This window comes from Penicillium chrysogenum, assembly GCF_028827035.1.
Source record: "Penicillium chrysogenum strain IBT 35668 chromosome Unknown utg000001l_segment0_segment0, whole genome shotgun sequence".
Lineage (NCBI taxonomy): Eukaryota > Fungi > Ascomycota > Eurotiomycetes > Eurotiales > Aspergillaceae > Penicillium > Penicillium chrysogenum.
The window spans coordinates 8,515,185-8,534,608 of NW_026622749.1; the positions used below are offsets into that span (position 1 = coordinate 8,515,185).

General features: G+C 51.1%; 5 protein-coding genes across 5 annotated transcripts; 2 read left to right on the top strand and 3 right to left on the bottom strand.

Annotated features, from left to right (window-relative positions):
* Window positions 1-333: 333 nt before the first annotated feature.
* Window positions 334-4,167, bottom strand: N7489_003358 (uncharacterized protein; the record flags this gene model as incomplete). Its single annotated transcript, XM_056709113.1, has 1 exon — window positions 334-4,167. One exon carries the CDS (start codon window positions 4,165-4,167, stop codon window positions 334-336), a length of 3,834 nt encoding a protein of 1,277 aa, XP_056573415.1.
* Window positions 4,168-5,183: 1,016 nt separating this feature from the next.
* On the bottom strand, window positions 5,184-8,645 carry N7489_003359 (endopeptidase La; the record flags this gene model as incomplete). The annotated part of the gene is made up of 3 exons (XM_056709114.1): window positions 5,184-5,339; window positions 5,396-5,613; window positions 5,669-8,645. 3 exons carry the CDS (start codon window positions 8,643-8,645, stop codon window positions 5,184-5,186), a joined length of 3,351 nt encoding a protein of 1,116 aa, XP_056573416.1.
* Window positions 8,646-9,098: 453 nt separating this feature from the next.
* N7489_003360 (putative mitochondrial DnaJ chaperone (Mdj1)) lies at window positions 9,099-10,858 on the top strand (the record flags this gene model as incomplete). Its single annotated transcript, XM_056709115.1, has 4 exons — window positions 9,099-9,281; window positions 9,343-9,765; window positions 9,792-10,597; window positions 10,654-10,858. Coding segments are annotated over 4 exons (1,617 nt in total), but the record flags the coding sequence as incomplete, so codon positions are not given.
* Window positions 10,859-11,486: 628 nt separating this feature from the next.
* bro1 (putative signal transduction protein BroA) lies at window positions 11,487-14,650 on the top strand (the record flags this gene model as incomplete). Its single annotated transcript, XM_056709116.1, has 3 exons — window positions 11,487-11,764; window positions 11,818-13,402; window positions 13,457-14,650. The coding sequence occupies 3 exons, from the start codon at window positions 11,487-11,489 to the stop codon at window positions 14,648-14,650; spliced, it is 3,057 nt and encodes a 1,018-aa protein (XP_056573418.1).
* Window positions 14,651-15,711: 1,061 nt separating this feature from the next.
* Window positions 15,712-16,382, bottom strand: N7489_003362 (uncharacterized protein; the record flags this gene model as incomplete). The annotated part of the gene is made up of 2 exons (XM_056709117.1): window positions 15,712-16,110; window positions 16,203-16,382. 2 exons carry the CDS (start codon window positions 16,380-16,382, stop codon window positions 15,712-15,714), a joined length of 579 nt encoding a protein of 192 aa, XP_056573419.1.
* Window positions 16,383-19,424: the final 3,042 nt, after the last annotated feature.

Below are 19,424 nucleotides of genomic sequence, written 5' to 3' on the forward strand. Positions count from 1 at the left end.
GACAAAAGAAAAGCTACCGGAACAAAATCCAATTAAAATCCGCCAAAATGCAAAGAAGAAATAGAAAACGAAAAAAGACTTTTTAGGACTCCCAGGTTTCGTCCGCCATCGGCATAAATGCTTCCGAAAGCTGAATAACACGATGCAAACGACGAGGCATAAACTGTACAAGCAGAGCAAATCAAAAGGGTATCGAGTGCTCGGCCCCGAATATGGGGCTCGTTCGGAGAAATGGGTCGTGGCGTCGTGGGTGGCGGCCAATGTAGCAAGATTGTTTGTAAAAATATTAGGGATCTTGCGTTGGTTCGAGGTATAGATTTGCCCATTAGGGCTTCACGAAGTTGTTCGTGCGGGATAGGTCGGTGACTGGATTTGATTCGAGGAGAAACGTGTCTGGCTCGCAATGCTCGGTTTGGCCTGAGCGGGAGGCGGGCCATGAACGGGGCGTGCCATCTCGACCCCGGAATAAGTGCCAGTAGGCTTTGGATTTGGATGAGCAGGGCTGATGGGCAACTTTGAACCCAGCAAATTTGGGTTGGAGTTCAGTGGATTTGTTTGTGCAGGCTTGATATCGGCTGTCTTTGAGCTGCATTGGCCCAAAGGTCCATTCCTCTGCTGTTCGATGGGGGATGTTTCGGCCGGCGAAACGGCATTCTCTGGCTTCTTTGAAGTCTTAAAGTTCCCCAGGGGCGAGGCTGATCCTGATGGCATTGTCGATGTGGACTTGACATCTGGATTATCTGCGGATGGTTTTTCCCATGGCCGCCTGAGAAGTCCAATCCCAACGACAGATGGACTTGTTGCGAATGGCGTACCCAGGGAGCCAATGGAAGCCCCGGTGTGACGGAGGCTCGAAATATGCATTGAAGAAAATCTAGATGTTGCTGACGGCGATTTGGGTGTGACATCGCTCTCACGTGACATAACCGCATGCTCCGGCTTTGGCGGTTCAATAGGGAAAGGTCCTTGTGAGGAAGAGGCACTTAGAGTGTCGAGGGAAGTCTCTGAAGAACGGAATGTTGGGCTAATAGGCAATTCCGAACCGGCCAGACTTGATGTTGAAGGGGATGGTTCAGTAAATTTGGTTTTAATACCAGTGTTTGCGCAGCATGATGAACTCGCATAAGTCTGCTTTGGCGGCTCGATGGGAGTCGGTTTCACTGATAGAGGGATATTTGGAAGCTCCAGCGAAGGTCTGGGGCGAGCTAGGGTGGGATTGATAGACGATGCCGGGCGAGCCTGAGAAGATGCTGCGTCTGATGGTGTTGTGGGTATGGGCTTGATATAGGTGGTAGCCTTTGCACGTGCTTGATCCACGTCATCCTGCCTTGACGGTTCAACAGGCAAAGACTTCAGCGATGAAGTTGTACCTAGACCGGCGATCGAAATTCCAGGAGAACGGAAAGTAGGACTGATAGGTAGTTCCGAGAGAGACAAACATGATGATGACGGTGATGGCTCAGTAAATTTAGGTTTGATTTCGACGTTGGCGCATGGTAAATCCGCATATTTCTGTTTGGGCGGCTCGATAGGAGAAGCGTTCACCGATCGAGGGGCGTTCTGAAGACCGATAAAACCGCCAGAGTCACGGAAAGTTGGGCTGAGGGGCAAAGATGAAGATTCAAGGTCATCTTGGTCATTGGTGGCCTTTGAACATAGCTGATTCACACCGTCCTGTTTTGCATGCTTAATTGAGGATGGAATTGTCGAAGAAGTGGTGCACTGGTTGCCACTTGATGTACCGGAGTCACGCAAAGTAGGGTTGATGGGCAAAGCTGAGATTCCAAGGTCGCCCTCGTCATCGGCGACCTTTGGACTCGGTCGATTCAGAGCATCATGTTTCTGCGACTCGACAAGAGACGTGCTCACTGGATGCGGGAGTGAAGGCGCGGTGATTGCAGAACCAAGCAAAGCTCGGGAATCATTACAGATCGGTCCATCTCGCTGATTATTCGTGGAGGCATTTTCGAGAGAGACAGGCTCATTTGGGAAGGCTGGTGATACCACTTGGTGGTCGCGGAAGCCATTGCCCATCGACCTTGTCTGAGAAACTGGAGTAGCTTCTGGGTCCTGACAGGCAGAGGGTACGTAGGGTAACGAGCCATCGTTGAAATGGCGGGAGAAATCCATGTACTCGTCATGGTCGTGAGGCTCATGGTGATTCAAGGTAGAGGAAGAAGATGGCTTAGATGGAAATCCCATGTCTCCATGGGATTCTGCAAGAGTTATTGTTGATCGCTTGACGATGTCATGGGTCTCAGAGAACATGGGGTGTTGCAGATCACCATACGAATTTTCCGGAAACTCCTTTTGAGGGTAATGATGATCATCTTGCTGCTTAATGCCCCCTGGGGATGCCAGCCCAAGGCCAGCAGGCTGATGCTGAGCCCAGTTACTAATCGGCAAGTGCCTAGCATCGTTGGCAATCGTTCCCAGTGACTGAACAGGTGGTGATACCCGTGCTTCCGGCAGTGGGGGGAACATAGAGAGAAGATCCTTCGCAGAGAGCCTATGTCGCGGAGTTGGACTTAAACAGATATCCACTATCCGTCGGTAATAGTCTGGAATATTCGCATCATCGCCCAGTCGAAGAGGTCGTGGTTGTCGCTCAGGCTCATCCTCCTCCATCGCCAATGCCCACAGCGTCATGCCCAGTTGAAACAAATCGGTTTTGACCCCAATATACATGGAGATGCGCTGGTTGCTCTCGATTTTAGCGGCAATTTCCGGGGGCTCCCATCCCACTGGACATCCCCTACGGTTGATATCAATGATTTTGGCGTTGTCGTCCGCATCCACCACGATGTTCGCGAGTGTGAAATCGCCCTGCACGTAGCCCGACTCGTGGATCTCACAGAGGCCCTGGACAATCTGCTTTGCCCATCGCTCGCGTCGTGTGAAGCTCGTTCTCCCGCGTTGCTCGTACAAAATGTCCACCAGCGCGCCCTTTTCTGCATAGCTAATTAGCAAGCCCTTGACGACGCCTCGCCACTCATCGATCACGATTCCTTCCACCTGGATCACGCTTGGGCGGTCTTTCAGCGCATGCAAAGCGTTAATCTCGTAGAGAAACTCATCCACAGTGTCGGGGCCCGGTATTTCCTTCTTGATATAGAAACGTCCGTCCAGGTTTATTTTGTAAACGAAGCCGGATAGATGAGATTCGAAGTGCAATAGGTCTTCGGGGATGACAGGAGCGTTGACCAAATGCCTGATACTGGAGATGGGCGGGTACGGGATTGTTTCGTTTACGTCCTCCGTCACATGAACGTGTAAGCGGCCATCGCTCGTCTCGAGCCTGAGATTCGTGACACCTTCATAGAATTGGATCGCAAGAAGGGACTCGCGAATGGATTCGTAGATCCGCGCACATTTATCGCGTTGATACCGTAGCTCCTTCAGTTCCCGCTCCAGTGAATATGGTGGTGCATCGTGGTAATCGCAGGAAATCGTCACCCGGCGCCATCGGTTCGGTGTCTCCGCGTACGTCACAAAGAATTTCTCCCGCTCCGACCCATCTCGGAAGTGCATGCTCAGGTTCAGAATCCACCGTTGTTCCAGCTCCATATCCAGATCGATTGTGTGATCATCCTCTTGCTCCTCTGGCGTGTCGAAATTATCCGTCGTCATTCCGGGATAGGGGTTCGAATTCTCGGAGATATCGTTAATCTCATCGGCATCGTTCGTTTCGGATTGTGGTTCGAGGGGGTCATCGACCGTGGTTGTGGGCGCCGGGCCGAGCCACTGAACCTCGGGCGCGGACTGTCTGGGGTTTACGGTTGGCGGTGGAGACCTGCTTCTCTGGGAGCTCAAGGGGCGGCGGTCGGCGGAAAGGGCACGGCGGTGATCAGGTTCCCGAGGAGCCAGTCGATCGAGATCAGAGCTCTGTCGCTTAAAGGGGGTCGTTCGTGGTAGACCGACGCCAACTTTCCGCGAAAGTCGACGTGTCAAGTTGTCTTGTTTGGCGCGGGAGTTGTCAGAAGAAGGGCGGGGGGAAATCTCATCTTGACTCTCCCCGGCAGACGTGTCTCGATGATCGTCGCGGCCCTGCCATAATTTTCGCAAACCCAACCGGTGCCACATGCTCTGCTTTGGCGGATTTACGCCTTTGTCATCCAGAAAAGCCAGCCGCGTCGGGCTACAGGAGTTGGAAACAGAGATGGCCATACGGCAAGCCGCTCTGTCGTGTAAGGAACGACTCGAACACCCCGCTGGCCGAATCTCCGATGTCCATAAGAATTGAGACAGGGTCAAGGAGTCAAGGAAGTTTGGCGTCGCACTGACACACTAACACACTGACACGGTTTTTGTCCCACCAGTTCCAAGTAGTTTCCTTTCGAGTTGGAGATGGAAGGTTCACGTCGAGGTCTTAACGTTCAGGTGTCGCACAACGTCGGGCTGCAATGGGTGAGGCTGGGAGACCGGCCCAGCACAAGCTCATAAAGTAAAAGGGCAGTTGCAAAAGGGGTAGAGAGATGTCGGTCAAGATGAAATTTCTTAGGTATAAGTGGTTTTCTTTTTCTTTTTTTTTTTCCCTCTCTAATTTTTTTCTCTCTAAGGAATCGCCTGCAGCCGTTTGATAGCGGTGATGAGATGCTTCCGCTGCAAGGCTTCAAATGTCTGGAGGCAAAAGGACCTTGCAGGAGATCAATCAGAAGCCCTTCTAAGGGACACAAGGGTGAGGGAGAAAAAAAATAGAATAAAGATATGATTCATCGAAAAGCGCACAGATCAAAATTCGAGGATGCGTTGCGGCCTGACCCTTATGCCTGATTGGGGGCTCCGTTCACGCCCTGTTATTTTGGCGTCAATCTACATGACACGACAGCAAGCCCTAAATTTTGATACATTAATAGTACTCGAGATATACGGAGTAGATGTGAGTCTTTGCATTATCATTGGCAATATCACGATATACTATACACATACCTTAACTAGAACACCTGTTTTGAGTGGAGTTATCCTTTTTTTTTCTTTGGCTCTCGCTCTAGTCCATACATCTCACATGGGAACAAAAAGGTCTACTAACAGTCCTTCAACTCCATCCATGCATTCCGTGTCGGAAGACAAAGACGCCATGTACACAATAAATCATACAAAAGCTATACAAAGTAAAACATAACAGGTATATACGACATTACCCAAAAGGGGAATTCCCCCAAAACCAAAAGGTATCAAGCATGCTACTCTTCATTGGCCTCGTGGCTACCCTTCTCGGGCTTGGCCAATGCTTCTTTCCAGACCATGCGGGCAGCCTCATGGTCGAGACCTGGGAAGAGAAGGTCAAAAACTTCCGAGTACCAGTTCACCGGGTGGCCTTCAATACCCTCCTTGATGTTCTAGAGAAAACAGTCAGCTAATATAACCACTAGGAATGGATAGTTTTATGGCTCACCTCGGGTAGCTCAAGCCAGTCAGATGTGTTATCCGCAGGGAAGAGAATCTTTGTGGCCCCAGCCCGACGAGCAGCCACGGTCTTCTCTCTCAAGCCTCCAATGCGCAGAACCTTACCAGTCACAGTCAACTCTCCGGTCATGGCAACGGTTGGCTCAAGGGAGTGATTGAGAGCCAAAGACAACAAGGCGCTAGCCATGGTGATACCAGCAGAGGGTCCTATTGGAATGGTTAGCCGCCGACTTGTTAACCATCGCATAAAAGTTTCACATACCGTCTTTCGGAACAGCGCCTTCAGGGCAGTGCAAGTGGACCTTGGCTTTTTCGAAGAACTGGTTCTCAGGGAATTGTCGCGCCATAACAGACTTGGCGAAGGAATACGCAATGTGAGTGGACTCCTTCATGACATTTTGCAGGTTGCCGGTGATTTCGAGTCCCGGGCGTGAGTCGTGTTTCAATGCGTTCTCCAGAATACATTCAACGTACAGAGCCGCGCCACCCATGCTAGTCCATGCAAGACCCATGGTGACACCAGGAGGGAACTGGTCGTAGAGGCGGTCGGCAGTAAAGACAGGAGGTCCAACGTAATCCTTCAATGTTCCCTTGCCGATGCTAAGATGCACACTGTCAGGGACCTTGAGGGCCAGTCGAGGGATCTCTGTGGTCGACTTCTCTGGCTCAACCGGAACTTGCGCAGGATCCGCTGGCTCATGCCCCTTCGACTCTTCCTGGGCAACCTTGCCCGCTTCGGTGAGGGCGGCCTCTTCGGACATCACATCCTCCCCTAGATCTTGGACGATCTTGAATGCTGCCTTCCGGTAGACCTTTTCGATTTGCTTCTTCAGGTTACGGACACCGCTCTCACGACAGTATGATTTGATCAGCTCCTCGATGGCATCTCGTTCAAGTTTCACATCTACATCCTTCAGGCCAGTCACGTCCCGAGCGGCGGGGGCAAGGTATCTCTCAGCAATCGCCATTTTCTCATCTGCCACGTAGCCAGACAATTCGATGAGTTCCATACGATCTAACAATGGCCGAGGGATAGTGTCGGTCACGTTGGCCGTACAGACGAAGAGGACCTTGGAAAGATCCACAGGAACATCCATGTAGTGGTCTAAGAACGAATTGTTTTGTTCGGGGTCGAGGAGCTCGAGCAAAGCAGAGGACGGATCACCCTGGTGGCCCCGCCCAATTTTGTCGACCTCGTCGATCAAGATTAGAGGATTTTCGGTTTGACACTTCTTGAGAGCTTGGATAATGCGTCCAGGCAGAGCACCGACGTAAGTCCGTCGGTGGCCCTTGATCTCTGCCACATCGGTCAAGCCACCAACGGAGAACCGGTAGTATTGTCTGTTCAGAGCGCGAGCTATCGACTTGCCAATGCTGGTCTTTCCAACACCGGGTGGGCCAACCAGGCAAAGAATCTTTCCTTCGACAGTTCCACGAAGCTTGCCAACAGCAATAAACTCGAGAATACGATCCTTGACATCCTTCAGCCCGTAATGGTCCTCATCGAGAACACTGACTGCGTTCTTGACGCCAAAGTTTTCCACGCTCTTCTGGCCCCATGGGATTTGGGTCAGCCAGTCTAGATAGTTCCGAGTGACATTGAACTCGGATGCAGCAGGCTCGAGGTGTGCCAGCTTGTTGATCTCCTCATCGAAGACTTTCTTGACAACTTCCGGCATGGCAAGCTTTTCAGCCTTCTCCTTGAACTTCTCGACAAGCTTATCTTTGCCGTCAGACTCGATGCCGAGTTCCCTCTTGATGCCCTTCATTTGCTCCATCAGCCAGTACTCGCGCTGGCGTTTTTGGATCTTGGCCTCGACATCTTTCGTAATTTTAGATTGGAGTTGGGCGTTCATCAATTCCTTCTTTAGAACAACGAGTGCCTTAGGGAGACGCTCCTCGATGTTCATTGTCTCAAGAACTTCTTGCATCTCGTGGAGTTCACCGGCAGATACAGCGGCAGCGAAATCAGCCAATTTGGACGGCTCGTCGCTGAGGTTTCCTGGGAATTGATCGGTGTAAAATGCCGAGATTTGATCGCGGAACAAGGGGTTTAGGGTTGCGATCTCTTTGCATACATTGACAATTTCACTGGTTACAGCGCGGATTATTGGGTTTTTCTTGTCAAACGGCTCTTCAATCAAGTTCTCCACGTTGACGAGGCTGACTGGGTGTTTCTTCAGGAAGGATGTGGGTTCGTAATGGTCTTTGGGAGCTGGCTCGGGTGCGGTTTCTTCGAAGCTGGCCACAACATCACCTCGCTTTTCAGTCGTTTTGTCTTCTGACGTAGGTGCGGGTGGGGGTGTAGCGGCCTTGGTTTTCTCTGCAGGGGGAAGTAGCGACGATATCTTGATACGCCGGTGGGGATAGAGAACCGCTGTAACGCCGCTAGCTTCTCCACGGAGAGGGTATGCGGCGGTAATCTGAGCGAAAACTCCAGTGTCGTAAACATCGTCCAACTTCTCGATCACGTCACCATCGGCGTTGTCATCCTTAAACAAGAATGCTCCGACGTACGGCTGGCCTCGCTTCATCATATCCTGGATCGCAACGGCGACATTCGGGTCGCGGATAGTGATCGCTTTGTAAAAGCCAGGGAACAACGGGCGTTTCGCGATGGGAATTGCCATCACTTGCGGGTAAACGTCCGGAACTGCCGGCTTTTGTAAAGCTTTTTCCCCCGAGGCCTTCTTGCCCTTCTTACCACCATCGTCATTGCCGCCATTACCACCGCTGCTCGCGCCGCTGGGTTTGGAGTCGGCCGGGCCATCACTTGGTGGGATGGGCGAAGGTGTGTCATTCGAGTTTCCCTTACCATCTGATACATTGGCCTCTTTCTTACCTTCCTCTTCCACTCCGCGCTCTTTATCAGATGCCCGGTCCTTTCTCCGCACGGGAGCTACCTGATCTGCCGAAGGGACATTCTTTCCTGAGTCGGTTCCCTTCCTTCGCGATTCAGGAGCTCGTCCCGTCTCCTTATCGTCCTGACTGGTCTCGAGCTCTTCCTTCTTTTCCGATTCGTCTTTAGGGTCCTCGGGTGGGGGTTTCTCTCTCCGCCGAATGGAGCTCGCAGAAAAGGCGCGGGAAGACGAGGGAAGAGAGTCACCAAGACGGACCGAAGCTAGTGTTGATCGAAAGGTTGCATTGTATCTCGGCGAAGCAAGAAATGGCCGTCGGAGAAGAGGTCGTGGCGTTTGATGGAGTACAGCTCTCCAGGGGAGGGTCTGGCCGCGGAGCATGCTCCTTGATGATGAAGTGGGCGCCCGGGCAATGGAGTGAAGGAAATAAAAAAGATAGAGCGAAGAACCGTGACAGCCCGTGGCACAGCTCGAAAAGGACAGCAATAAGTATTAAATACAAACGGGGTAGAGTGGAAGCTGGAATTCCGTAGTCGGAGCACCCGATTATTGCTTCGGTAAGCAACTCTTTCATCATCGTCCGGCCACACGTTTTTCCGAGAAACTTCTCTCTGCCGGAGAACTCGAAGCTTCTGTGATCCGGAGAGTAGCTTGACTTGGTTTGGAACGTCATTGGTGCTCTTGAAACCATTCTTTCTCTTGTTCAAATTGTCGTTCTTTTTCTTGATCGTTTTCGCTCGCATATCTATCTCGCATCATCCTGGCAACCACAACTGCCGTCCACCGTCGTTCGGCTATTACTATCCATGAATCCATCCACGGCATTTCCCAAGGCCGCGGCTCTCCCCCGCGCGCCTGCTGCGAACCCAGCGACAATGCCCTAAGCAGACTTCCGGCAATAGGGTTAACTCATCCACCCAAACAAGAAACTACCATGCAGCTGTCTCTGGTTCCCCGGCTAGGCGTCTCCGGGAGGGCATTTGCAAGAAAAAGGAATCATTGGTGATATCGGCTAGGGTACGTCGTCTCCACGGGCTGTTAGGGTGAAATTTGCTAACATATGTTTTTCTATCGACAGGCCTTCCACACCACCTCTCCTCTTGCGGCCGTTCCCGACCCTTACAAAGTCCTCGGCGTGGATAGGAAAGCATCCGCCGGCGACATAAAGAAGGCCTACTACGGCTTAGCCAAGAAGTACCACCCGGATACCAACAAGGATGCCCAGGCTAAAGACAAGTTTGCCGAAGCCCAGACAGCCTACGAATTGTTATCCGATGCCCAGAAGCGAGAGAACTATGATCGGTATGGTTCGGCCGCTTTCGATCAGAATGGCGGCTTCAATCCAAATGCTGGGGGCAGCCCATTCTCTGGTGCGGGAGGATTCCATGGCTTTGGCGGCGGTTTCGGCGGCGGTGGTGGCTTTGGCGGGGGCTTTTCCGGCGACATCAACTTTGAGGATCTTTTTGGAGCCTTCACGGGAGGAGCGCGCCGTGGCCCCGGGGTGGGCGCAACCCTTTCCAGGAACAGATTTTGGTCGGTGAAGACATTGAGGTGCAAACAAACATCTCGTTCATGGACGCTGCGAAGGGCACATCTCAGGAAATAGTCATCACGCCGTTGACCAAGTGCGGAACCTGCAAAGGTGACGGATTGAAGTCTGGTGCCAAACGATCCCAATGTCGTCAGTGCAACGGCACAGGTACCCGCGTTCATCTTATGCAAGGAGGCTTCCAAGTCGCCGCCACTTGTGACGCCTGTGGAGGTGCCGGTATGTCTGTTCCCCGAGGGTCAGAGTGCAGCCCCTGCAACGGAAATGGCGTGGTCCGAGAGCGCAAGACTATCAAGGTCGATATTCCCGGCGGTGTCGAAGATGGCATGCGTCTACGGGTGACCGGCGAAGGTGACTCCCCACCAACTGGAACAGCTGTTCCGCCTGGTGCTCGCACCCAGCCTGGTGATCTTTACGTATCCATTCGAGTTGCCCCAGACCATCGCTTCAGCCGCTCCGGGTCCGACATTCTCTATACAGCCTCAATTCCCCTCACTACTGCCGTCCTTGGCGGTGAGGTGACAATCCCAACTCTCGACAACCAAGTGAAGGTCAAGGTCGCCACTGGTACGGGTACAGGTGACCGGATTACTTTGTCAGGGATGGGCATGAAGAAGCTTAGTGGTCGAACTCGCGGCTTCACCCCCAATGGCGATCTTAAGGTCGAATTCAAGGTTGCCATGCCCAAATACTTGACAGGCAACCAGCGCACCATTTTGGAGGTTCTCGCCGACGAGATGAACGATAAGACAGCGAAGCGGACAATGAATTTCAGCAAGGATAGGTAAGGTGCACAGTTCATCGTGAATATTGGATCTTGTACTAACCTAATTACGATAGCTCCTCTGCTTCTAGTAGCACCAACGACGCCGCCAAAAACGAAGGTTTCCTGAAGTCTGTATGGCATCGACTCACGGAGAAGCATGGTGATTCCTCTAAGCCATCCCAGGCTGATCAGAAAGATCCCAAAGACTCCAACAAGGGCACGGAAAACAAGGATGCTGACAGCGATGCCAGCAAGGATAGCTCGAAGAAGTCGAGCTAAAAAAATTGTAAATCATTATGTACTCTATATCCGTTTGTATTTACCTCACCCATGTCATAGCGCCGGCGATATTGTGGACCTGTTCTGCCAAGGTCCTAGGCGCAGTATAGTGTATTAGTATTATTAGTATTATCGAGGGATAGATGTCTTAAGAAGCTCTCTACTTCTGACTGCACTGTGATCATTCTCATCCATCTATTAATTTGTATTACTCAAGATTCAAATGTTCAGTTCAATTGCTGTTTTCAATATGTGTCTCTATGTAGTTGTCCGGTTGTTTTGGGGTTTGGCGTCCATTGAGCCCGGTCACGGATATCACATCCCACATCTCCCTCCTTAAACACTTCAACACTTCAACACTCTAGGCAAATCTGTTCTTTTCTCAAGAATTCTCACATTATCTCACCACCTTCTAGACCGATTGCATTGAGGAACCCCTAACCGGCCGCCGTCATTGATACACTAAGGGCCATCAGGCGCTGACGTTCCGCCTCCCTTACCCCACAGCCTCGACTCCGATCCCCTCAGACACGGAGCTTCTGACCATCCCTGCCCCACGCTTTTTTCCCTCTCGCGCAGCTTTCGAACTGTTGGATGGGAGCATATCGCTCCTGACAACCATCCGACAATGGCTCAGTCACCTATGCTCTCCTGTCCGTTGAAGCAGACCAACGAGATTGATTGGGTTCAGCCCCTCAAGGATCACATTCGAGGGCACTATAATGAGGACCCCGAGCAATACAGTCAAGAATGCGAGACTCTCAACCGGCTTCGCCAGGACATGAGGGGCGTAGGGAAAGACAGCGCTATCAGTCGTGATCTGTTGTACCGATACTACGCTCAACTGGAGCTGGTGGACCTTAGGTTCCCCGTCAATGACCGCGAAGTCAGGATCTCATTCACATGGTAGGGTATTTTCTTGTGTATGTTTCACTTATGCTTACAGATTTGTCCTCTAGGTACGATGCTTTCACTCATACGTCTGCCTCTCAATTCTCCATGGCCTTCGAAAAGGCATCCGTTTTATTTAACCTCTCCGCCATCCTGTCCTGCCATGCTGCCAATCAGAGCCGGGCCGGCGATACCGGCCTCAAGACCGCCTATCATTATTTCCAGGCATCTGCCGGAATGTTCAAATATCTTAATACGCACTTTGCAAATCCGCCATCAACTGACATGGACGGAAAAACCATCAACACACTGATAAATGTCACACTAGCTCAAGCCCAAGAGGTATTTTTTGAGAAACAAGTGGCAGATCAGAGAAAGCCTGCTCTCCTGGCCAAGCTAGCTGCAGAGGCAGCGTACCTCTACTCACAGGCTGCCGAGATAATGCAAAATTTCGTCGCCAAGAATGTGTTTGACAAGGTCTGGACGATTGTTGTACAAGCCAAGGCAGCACATATGGGATCGGTAGCATCATACTATCAGGCGGTTACAGACAGTGAGAGTGAATCTCATGGGATTGCTATTGCTCGTTTACAGATGGCTGATAAGCAGTCCGGCACTGCACTAAGCTGGGCGAAGGCATTCCCCTCGTCGCCTCCAGCGAACACCAACTTGACGGCAGAGTCCGGCCCAAAGCTCTTGGACCTCATCAAGCATAATCAAACAAATGTGCAAGCCTTACTTGCCACTATGGCCAAAGACAATGATTTCATCTACCACCAGCCAGTCCCCAACGAGGCTGGTCTTTCACCAGTTGCCAGGGTTACTGCTGCCAAGCCGCTAGAGTTCAGCGAATTGTACCAAGGACAAGATATTGAGGACATCACTGGGCCAGACATCTTCGATAAGCTAGAGCCTGAGGAGGTAACTAAGATCGTCAGTCTTTACTCCGAAGAAAAGGCGAAGTTGCTTCGAGCCGAGGATGAAAAAGCCGAGACTGCCAGCAGCGAAATGAGAGCTAGCTTGCCCGTCCTAGAACTTCCAGGCTCTCTCGATATCTTGAAGGGAGGCATGAACCGGGTGTCAGTAGACGAGGAGTTCTGTCGCTGGTGTTCAGAACTTGCTGGCCACAATTCCTTCCACAGGGCACTCGACGAGCTGCAGACTCGCAAGCAAGAAGTGCTGTCCCAATTAGACCAGTGCTCAAAGCAGTTGGATCTGGAAGAGAGTGTGTGTGAGAAGATGCGATCAAAGTATGGAGCAGATTGGGGCCAGCAGCCCAGCTCCCGACTCAATACCACACTTCGGGGGGATGTCCGATCGTATCGAGATACTGTCAATGAGGCCAGCGCAAGTGATTCCCAGTTGTCTTCTACACTTCGACAGTATGAGAGCGATTTCGACGAGATGCGGTCTGCTGGCGAAACAGATGAGGCCGATGTTCTCTTCCAGCGAGCCTTGATCAAAATCCGTTCGAAGCAGAGCAAGAGCAAGGACGGTGTCACCAGTCCGGCGGAAGGTACTCTGCTAGATGATGTATATGATGAGGGGGGAGCCTCTGTTGCAGAGCAGATTGCAAAAGTGGAGGGCTTCTTAAAGAAACTGAATCTTGTGGACCAAGAGAGGTTCAAACTGCTCAATGACCTCAGATCTGCGGTGAGTATCGTAGTGTATCTGTCCACGACAACCTTCTGACTATCTGTGCTTTAGATCCACGATGAGAACACCAAACGTCTCCGGAAAGTCGTGCTCCTCAACCTAAAAAAGATTACTGGCCACGAACAGGACTTCTTCAAAGAGCAATTGGAAAAGTTCCTGCCGTATCAAAACAGGCTTTTGAAGGCGAATTACAATCAATCATATTTAGTGAAAGAACTCGACAAGATACACGATGACCTTCGTCAAGACAGAAGGTTTCAATCCGAGAAATCGAAGTACGAGTCTATAACAAAACAACGCAATTCCGTGCTAGCTCGATACAAGAAGGTCTACAAAGCATTCCATGGTCTCTCGTCGGGTATCAAGCAAGCACGAACTTTCTACAAGGACATGGGTGAAAATGTCGACAGCCTCCGCAAGAATGTCGAAACCTTCATCAACAACCGCCGGTCAGAAGGTGCGCAGCTTCTTAGTCAAATTGAGCGCGACAAGGGTATGGGCAAAAATGCAGACAGTATCCGCAGAAATGCCGAAGCCTTCAACAAAAACCGCGAGCAGTCCCGCGGTGTCTCAGGGCAAGAAGATCGCGAGCGAGAGAAGCTGCGGCAGCTTATGGAGCGCCTATCAACGGAGCCCCAAAACCCATCAACTTTACCCTCCACAGGGTCAGCAAAACCACCCTCGAAAGTCAAGTCACCACCCCCGCCCGTTCAGACGCCAGCGTATGGCACCACCGGTCCATCGCCAAAGCCATCACCCCGCTACCCGCCCACCATGCCAGGGGTGCCCCTTTCTCAGTCCCCAGCGCCCTATGGGCAATACATTGGAGGTGGTCCAGGAACTTACCAAACCCAGCATTTCCAGCAAGGCGCCGCAGCTCCCCTATCCGAGGGCTACAACCCCATGGCATATCCTTACCAGACCCCCGTGTCCCCACCCCCGAGTCAGCAATTCTTCTCCCAAACCCCTGCCCCGTACGGCGGCTACCCAAATTCCGGCACGCCGGCTCCTGGCGCTGGCCCTCAGCCCTCGCACTATGTGGCTCCCCAGGGCTACATCCCGCCTCCGCCTCCGCCGCGCCCCCAAGAGACAAACTACCCTCCTACAGCAGGTGGTATATACCCTTCTGGTCCTGGTGGCTATGCACAGAGCAGACAGTATGGGCACCACAGGACCCCCTCACAGTCGCAGTCGCAGTCCGGTTCCTCCGCCGACCCATGGGCTGGTCTTAACGCCTGGAAATAAGCTTGATTGCCCAGTAACTGAGATATTGCTAATACTTGTTAATGGTGGGTGGAATCGGCTTGATTCGGTTGGACCTAGTTGGCAAAATTGACCATGGAGCCTGCATCTAGAAGGGAGACATATGTTGCTTTGAGGCTGCCCTTGATTGATTCTTTGGTATTTCGCGGGTTTTTTGTTACTTCGTCTGAACTGCTTCGTTTAGGTGATTTTGTCCTGCTCTCGCTTTCGGGTTGGATCCCTCTGTATTTTCTGCCCTCCGTGCTTACTGGAGAGGACATGCGTGCTTTCATGTAAATGAGAAATGAAAAAAATATACACTAGCAAGTAGCTCCTTCGTTCTCAATCTAACGTTTCTTCGACGCAATGCTCTGCATCTTCCCGATACTGAAATGACGCACGCTTGTAACCTACATAATTTCTGCATATGTAGGTACACATAGGCGTACATGGTTATCGTATGTGAGATTCGATTGTGATGAACCGTTTGAAGGTCCAGTTGAGCAATACTTGATTGACATATGGATATAGGTGTATAATGCGTGGTGCCCGAGAGGCAGGTCCAGTGCATACCTAGTACCTAGGGAGTTATTCTCCATACAGTCGACTATTCCGTACCAGAGTAATCTCATGTGATAGAGATGCAGAACGTTCCTGGCCTGAAGAAGACACAGTAGAGCAGTGTAGCTGCGTGTTGCACAATTATACAATTATATGATATGCAAAGTATACATAGTAGAAGAGAGAGAGCCCGCAAGTAGCAAACCAAGAAAAATAAAACAACCAAGATCAACACACTGAACGCCAATGGGTATCTTAATATATCACAAGAGAACGAGCCACCGGATCCTTCGAAGCAAGGCAACACAGTAAACCACACACGGAGTGTATGTTCACCACACCGACCCGATCACGCCGTCAACCAGGACGGGCTAACACCAGAACGGCGGGGTACGGAGTAAAATAGCCCTATCCCCATCCCAAGCCCTGTATAAGTCTGTTTCCCCTGCTACCAAGGGAAAGAAAAGAGCAAGAGACTAAACCAGGACCACTCACTCCTCACCTTACGGCTGAAACCGCAACCGGAACTGCCTCCCTCTCCTATCCTCACGGACAGTATACAAAAACCGTGCAATGGTTTCCTGTTCTGAGAGACCAGCACTGTTAAAGTGCTTCCGGACAACTAGCGCGAACTGATCTTTGCTCACGCGGTCCTGGCCGACGGTACGGCGCAGCGTTGAGTCGGAGAGGGAGTCCGAGGTGTTGGTTCGGTGGGAGTGGGAGTGGTTCTGTGCTGAGGAGGATTGGGCGCGGCGGGCGGCGAGGGAGGTTGGCGAGCGAAGGCCGATGCCTTGCGAGAGGATCAGGCGGGAGTAGTCGCTCGAAAAGGCGGAAGGCGTGGGGAGTTTGTGGACGTGGCGGTAGGAGTGTAGGATTTCGAGGGGAAGGTCTGTCCAGGGGAGCTATAGAAAGAAAAAGGGGGTTAGTTTATGGTCACTTGACTGTTTTGTGTGTGGCGTTGCGATTGATCAATCTCTTTCGGGATGAAACATACTCGGGGCTGTTCCTCAGCGTGCTGATTGTCCACGACAGGTGCGCTGGTAACTGAGGCTTTCTCTTTTGCAGCAGCTGGCCTGCGGGACTTGGTGGTCTTTTGGTATTCTCTCGTGCCACTCGAGGCTTCTGACCTCGAGTCATCCACGATAGCTGTGGTGCGCTGGCGCGGGGGTGCCATTGCGTCCCGGAGCTCGAAGCTGGAGGGATATCGGAACGGGGGTGCTGTTCAATGTCTAGAAGTCGGATTGAGTGGCTGCTAATGTGATCAAATCATACAGGGACTCGCTGTATAGAGTAGATTTGGTGGATGGTCCTCCTAGTCTGGACTTGAGGCTTGAGATTCTCGTTTCCCCGGGCGGCCGGGTGTGGCAGAAACGTCATTCCTGCTTGGAGTTTGGTGCCTGAGGCGAACCTTGGAAAGCAGATAAACGGAGAGTATTTCCCAATTGGGTACTTCTGCCCGCAGGTGTGACAACAAAGCCTACCTGAATTGCTGTTCCTAAGGCCCTGGAGGAAATTCCTATAGTTGATGTACTCACTTCTTCATATTTGCATTCATCTTACCATGCCGCGGAGCCCCACAGCGGTTTGTCGCATTGTGCGCCTGTGCCTGGGATTATGGCAATAGCTGTGGTTCTCATGAGCCCTTTCCCTCTCGGTTTGGAAATTGCATGCAACCCTCTGTTGGTTCGACGGTGTAGACGAGTCCGATCGGATATAACGTCTACAATACGGCGGACAGGTCTGCTCTTTGTTGAATGAGACCTGTGTCAAGGGCACAGCAATGGGAGAGTCAGTGTTATTGTAGCGATAGGAGGTAACACATAGGCCAATGCATCACATGTGACAAGACTAATTTATATAGCTCCCAGGTGTGATGAATGGCTTTGGTGAGGTCATGTATACCGACATTCAAACATGAGCTCTGCCCCTTCTGCTTGGGCTGGAGATGATACAGTACTCGTCATATTTAGTATACGATGCATCCCGACTATCCATGGATACTTCCAAGCAGACTTGGAGCTTCAGTAAGGGCAAACGCCCGGCAACTCATGAGTTGTGACCAACTACCTTACAGAATGTCTCCGCGCAGGGCGAAGCTTCAAGCTGCAACACACATTACAAGTGAATTATGAGCGATCGCAAAGGCCTACGCCTACACGTACTTGGTACGGGGTGTAAGCTGGCAACAGTGGCTCCACCCTCTTAGATCGGTGTCCGGGGGAGGAGGCTGGCGGCCCTTCAAGCTTGTACCTCTAGTGCGTTGTAGAGGTCCTTCAGGCACCCCATCATCGCTGTGCGGTATATCCGTGTGTAGGGAGGGGTGCTCTGCATGAATGCGTCTCTATACTATTCATAGAATTAGTCCTGCGCGAACAGAAGAAAAGGAGCTGTGGCTGTATTTGCATGAAGTACCATTTACCTTGACTTTGTTGCTATAGTGATCGCTCATAGTGCACCTTGTAAAGGTGATGAGGCTTGCCGAACCAGCTAGCTCGAGACGATAAATATTTAGGTCATGTGTTATCTAGTCCCCTTCATAGCATCCGGGGATCGAGAAACGAAGCCTTTGGAACATGGCAGAACTAACAAGTCAAGAGTTGGTCATTACAGAAGAAATTTACCAGCCGGCGTGTCATAGACTCATGATACGTCCGTATCTCGATGGAATGAACCTCCGATGCCAAAGGTTGCCACTATCTTCTATCTCTGGTAACCTTTCAGGTCTCGTCGCGCATCTTCTATAAAAGGGAAATGATCGAAGTGGTTGGATAAAACCTTGCAAACATGCCTTTTTATAGAGGCCAAGAAGTAACTGATTATAGATGAAATCAGAACAACCCTAGAGAGTTTATGCGACTACGAAATCACTCTGCTGCTTTTCGTCCACATTAAAGCGAGCATCTGCAACTCGGGTCGACGTTGGTAGCAAGAATAAGAACTATTGTGCGTAGGCTTATTACGTTGTAATCAAGTGGACTTCTCCAATAGTTTGGGGACTACGGAGTACGAGGACTTCATATATATCGTTGGTTGAAAGCGGCTTGCTTTTGACGCCATCGAGTTTATTTTCAATAATTACTATCCACCTTTATAAGTCCTTGCTCCCCAATATTGTGACCTTCTTCCCCTAAAGAGGTAAAGAGAATCTGGACTATTTCTCGAGTGATCACACAACCAGATCCAGACAGCAAATTTTTATCAGATCTCCACAAATTGGCCATACAGACCTGACAACTCCACAGGGCCTCACCGCTACATGCGGAGTAGACTGGATATACAGGACCCCAGAGAAGAATCAGGATATGCCCCAAGAATTACCTAACCGCTATATCCGAGGAACATCCGTTATCCCGAGGCTCTTCCATTCATCCCGAGGCTTGCAACGGTACGGAGTACGGAGTACATAATAATAGAAGACAAGCATTATCTGCAGCACTATTAGACGGGGAAGGCCCTAGGGGATTGCCTGCAAGGGTAGTACGTCCGCGGATCCCAGATCATCCCACGGCTCACCCCAGACTCCCAACTTCCGAGCCTCGGAGGAATTTCGGGGGTGGTCCGGCAGTCAGAAGTTTTTCTCTTAGAAAAAAAAAACAACAACCCCAATACATCATATACGGTATGAAATGATAATAATAGGTGCGGACAGTGTGGGGAGTACCAAGCCAATACAAGTTGCCCCTGGGAAAGAAAAAACCGGCCCGGCGACACGCAAAGAGATCAAGAACCCGACTCGGCACGGCAATGCCGATAGAATTTCGAAGTTGCGCAAATCGGGACGCTCCAGAGACGGGAACTGACACAGGGGGAGGGAAAAAAAGGAAATTCAGGGCTCACCGAACCCCTTTTTGAATTACCGATGCTCGACTCAGTGCTTGCTCCGTGAAAAAAAGAAATCTCTTTCCTTGAATTTGCCATCGAGTACTCCGTAGTACGTTATAGTGTCTAAAACCACGTACAAAGTAGATATCTCGGTCTATAATACGCTTCAGGCGAAAATGGATAGCCAAGACATGGCATACCTTCCTCTTCCTGACTCCGATAAAATAAAATAAACACCCCCTGATCAACGTGGAGTCCCGGTAGATTCCCATATCGGCACTAAGCCCCGCAACTAGGAAAAATGCCATAAGCTTGTGCGAGAACCTTGGAATGTCACGATGTCGTCCTCCGAGATTACCCGAGGGCTGCCTCTGTCCAGCCCTATGGGCTGATG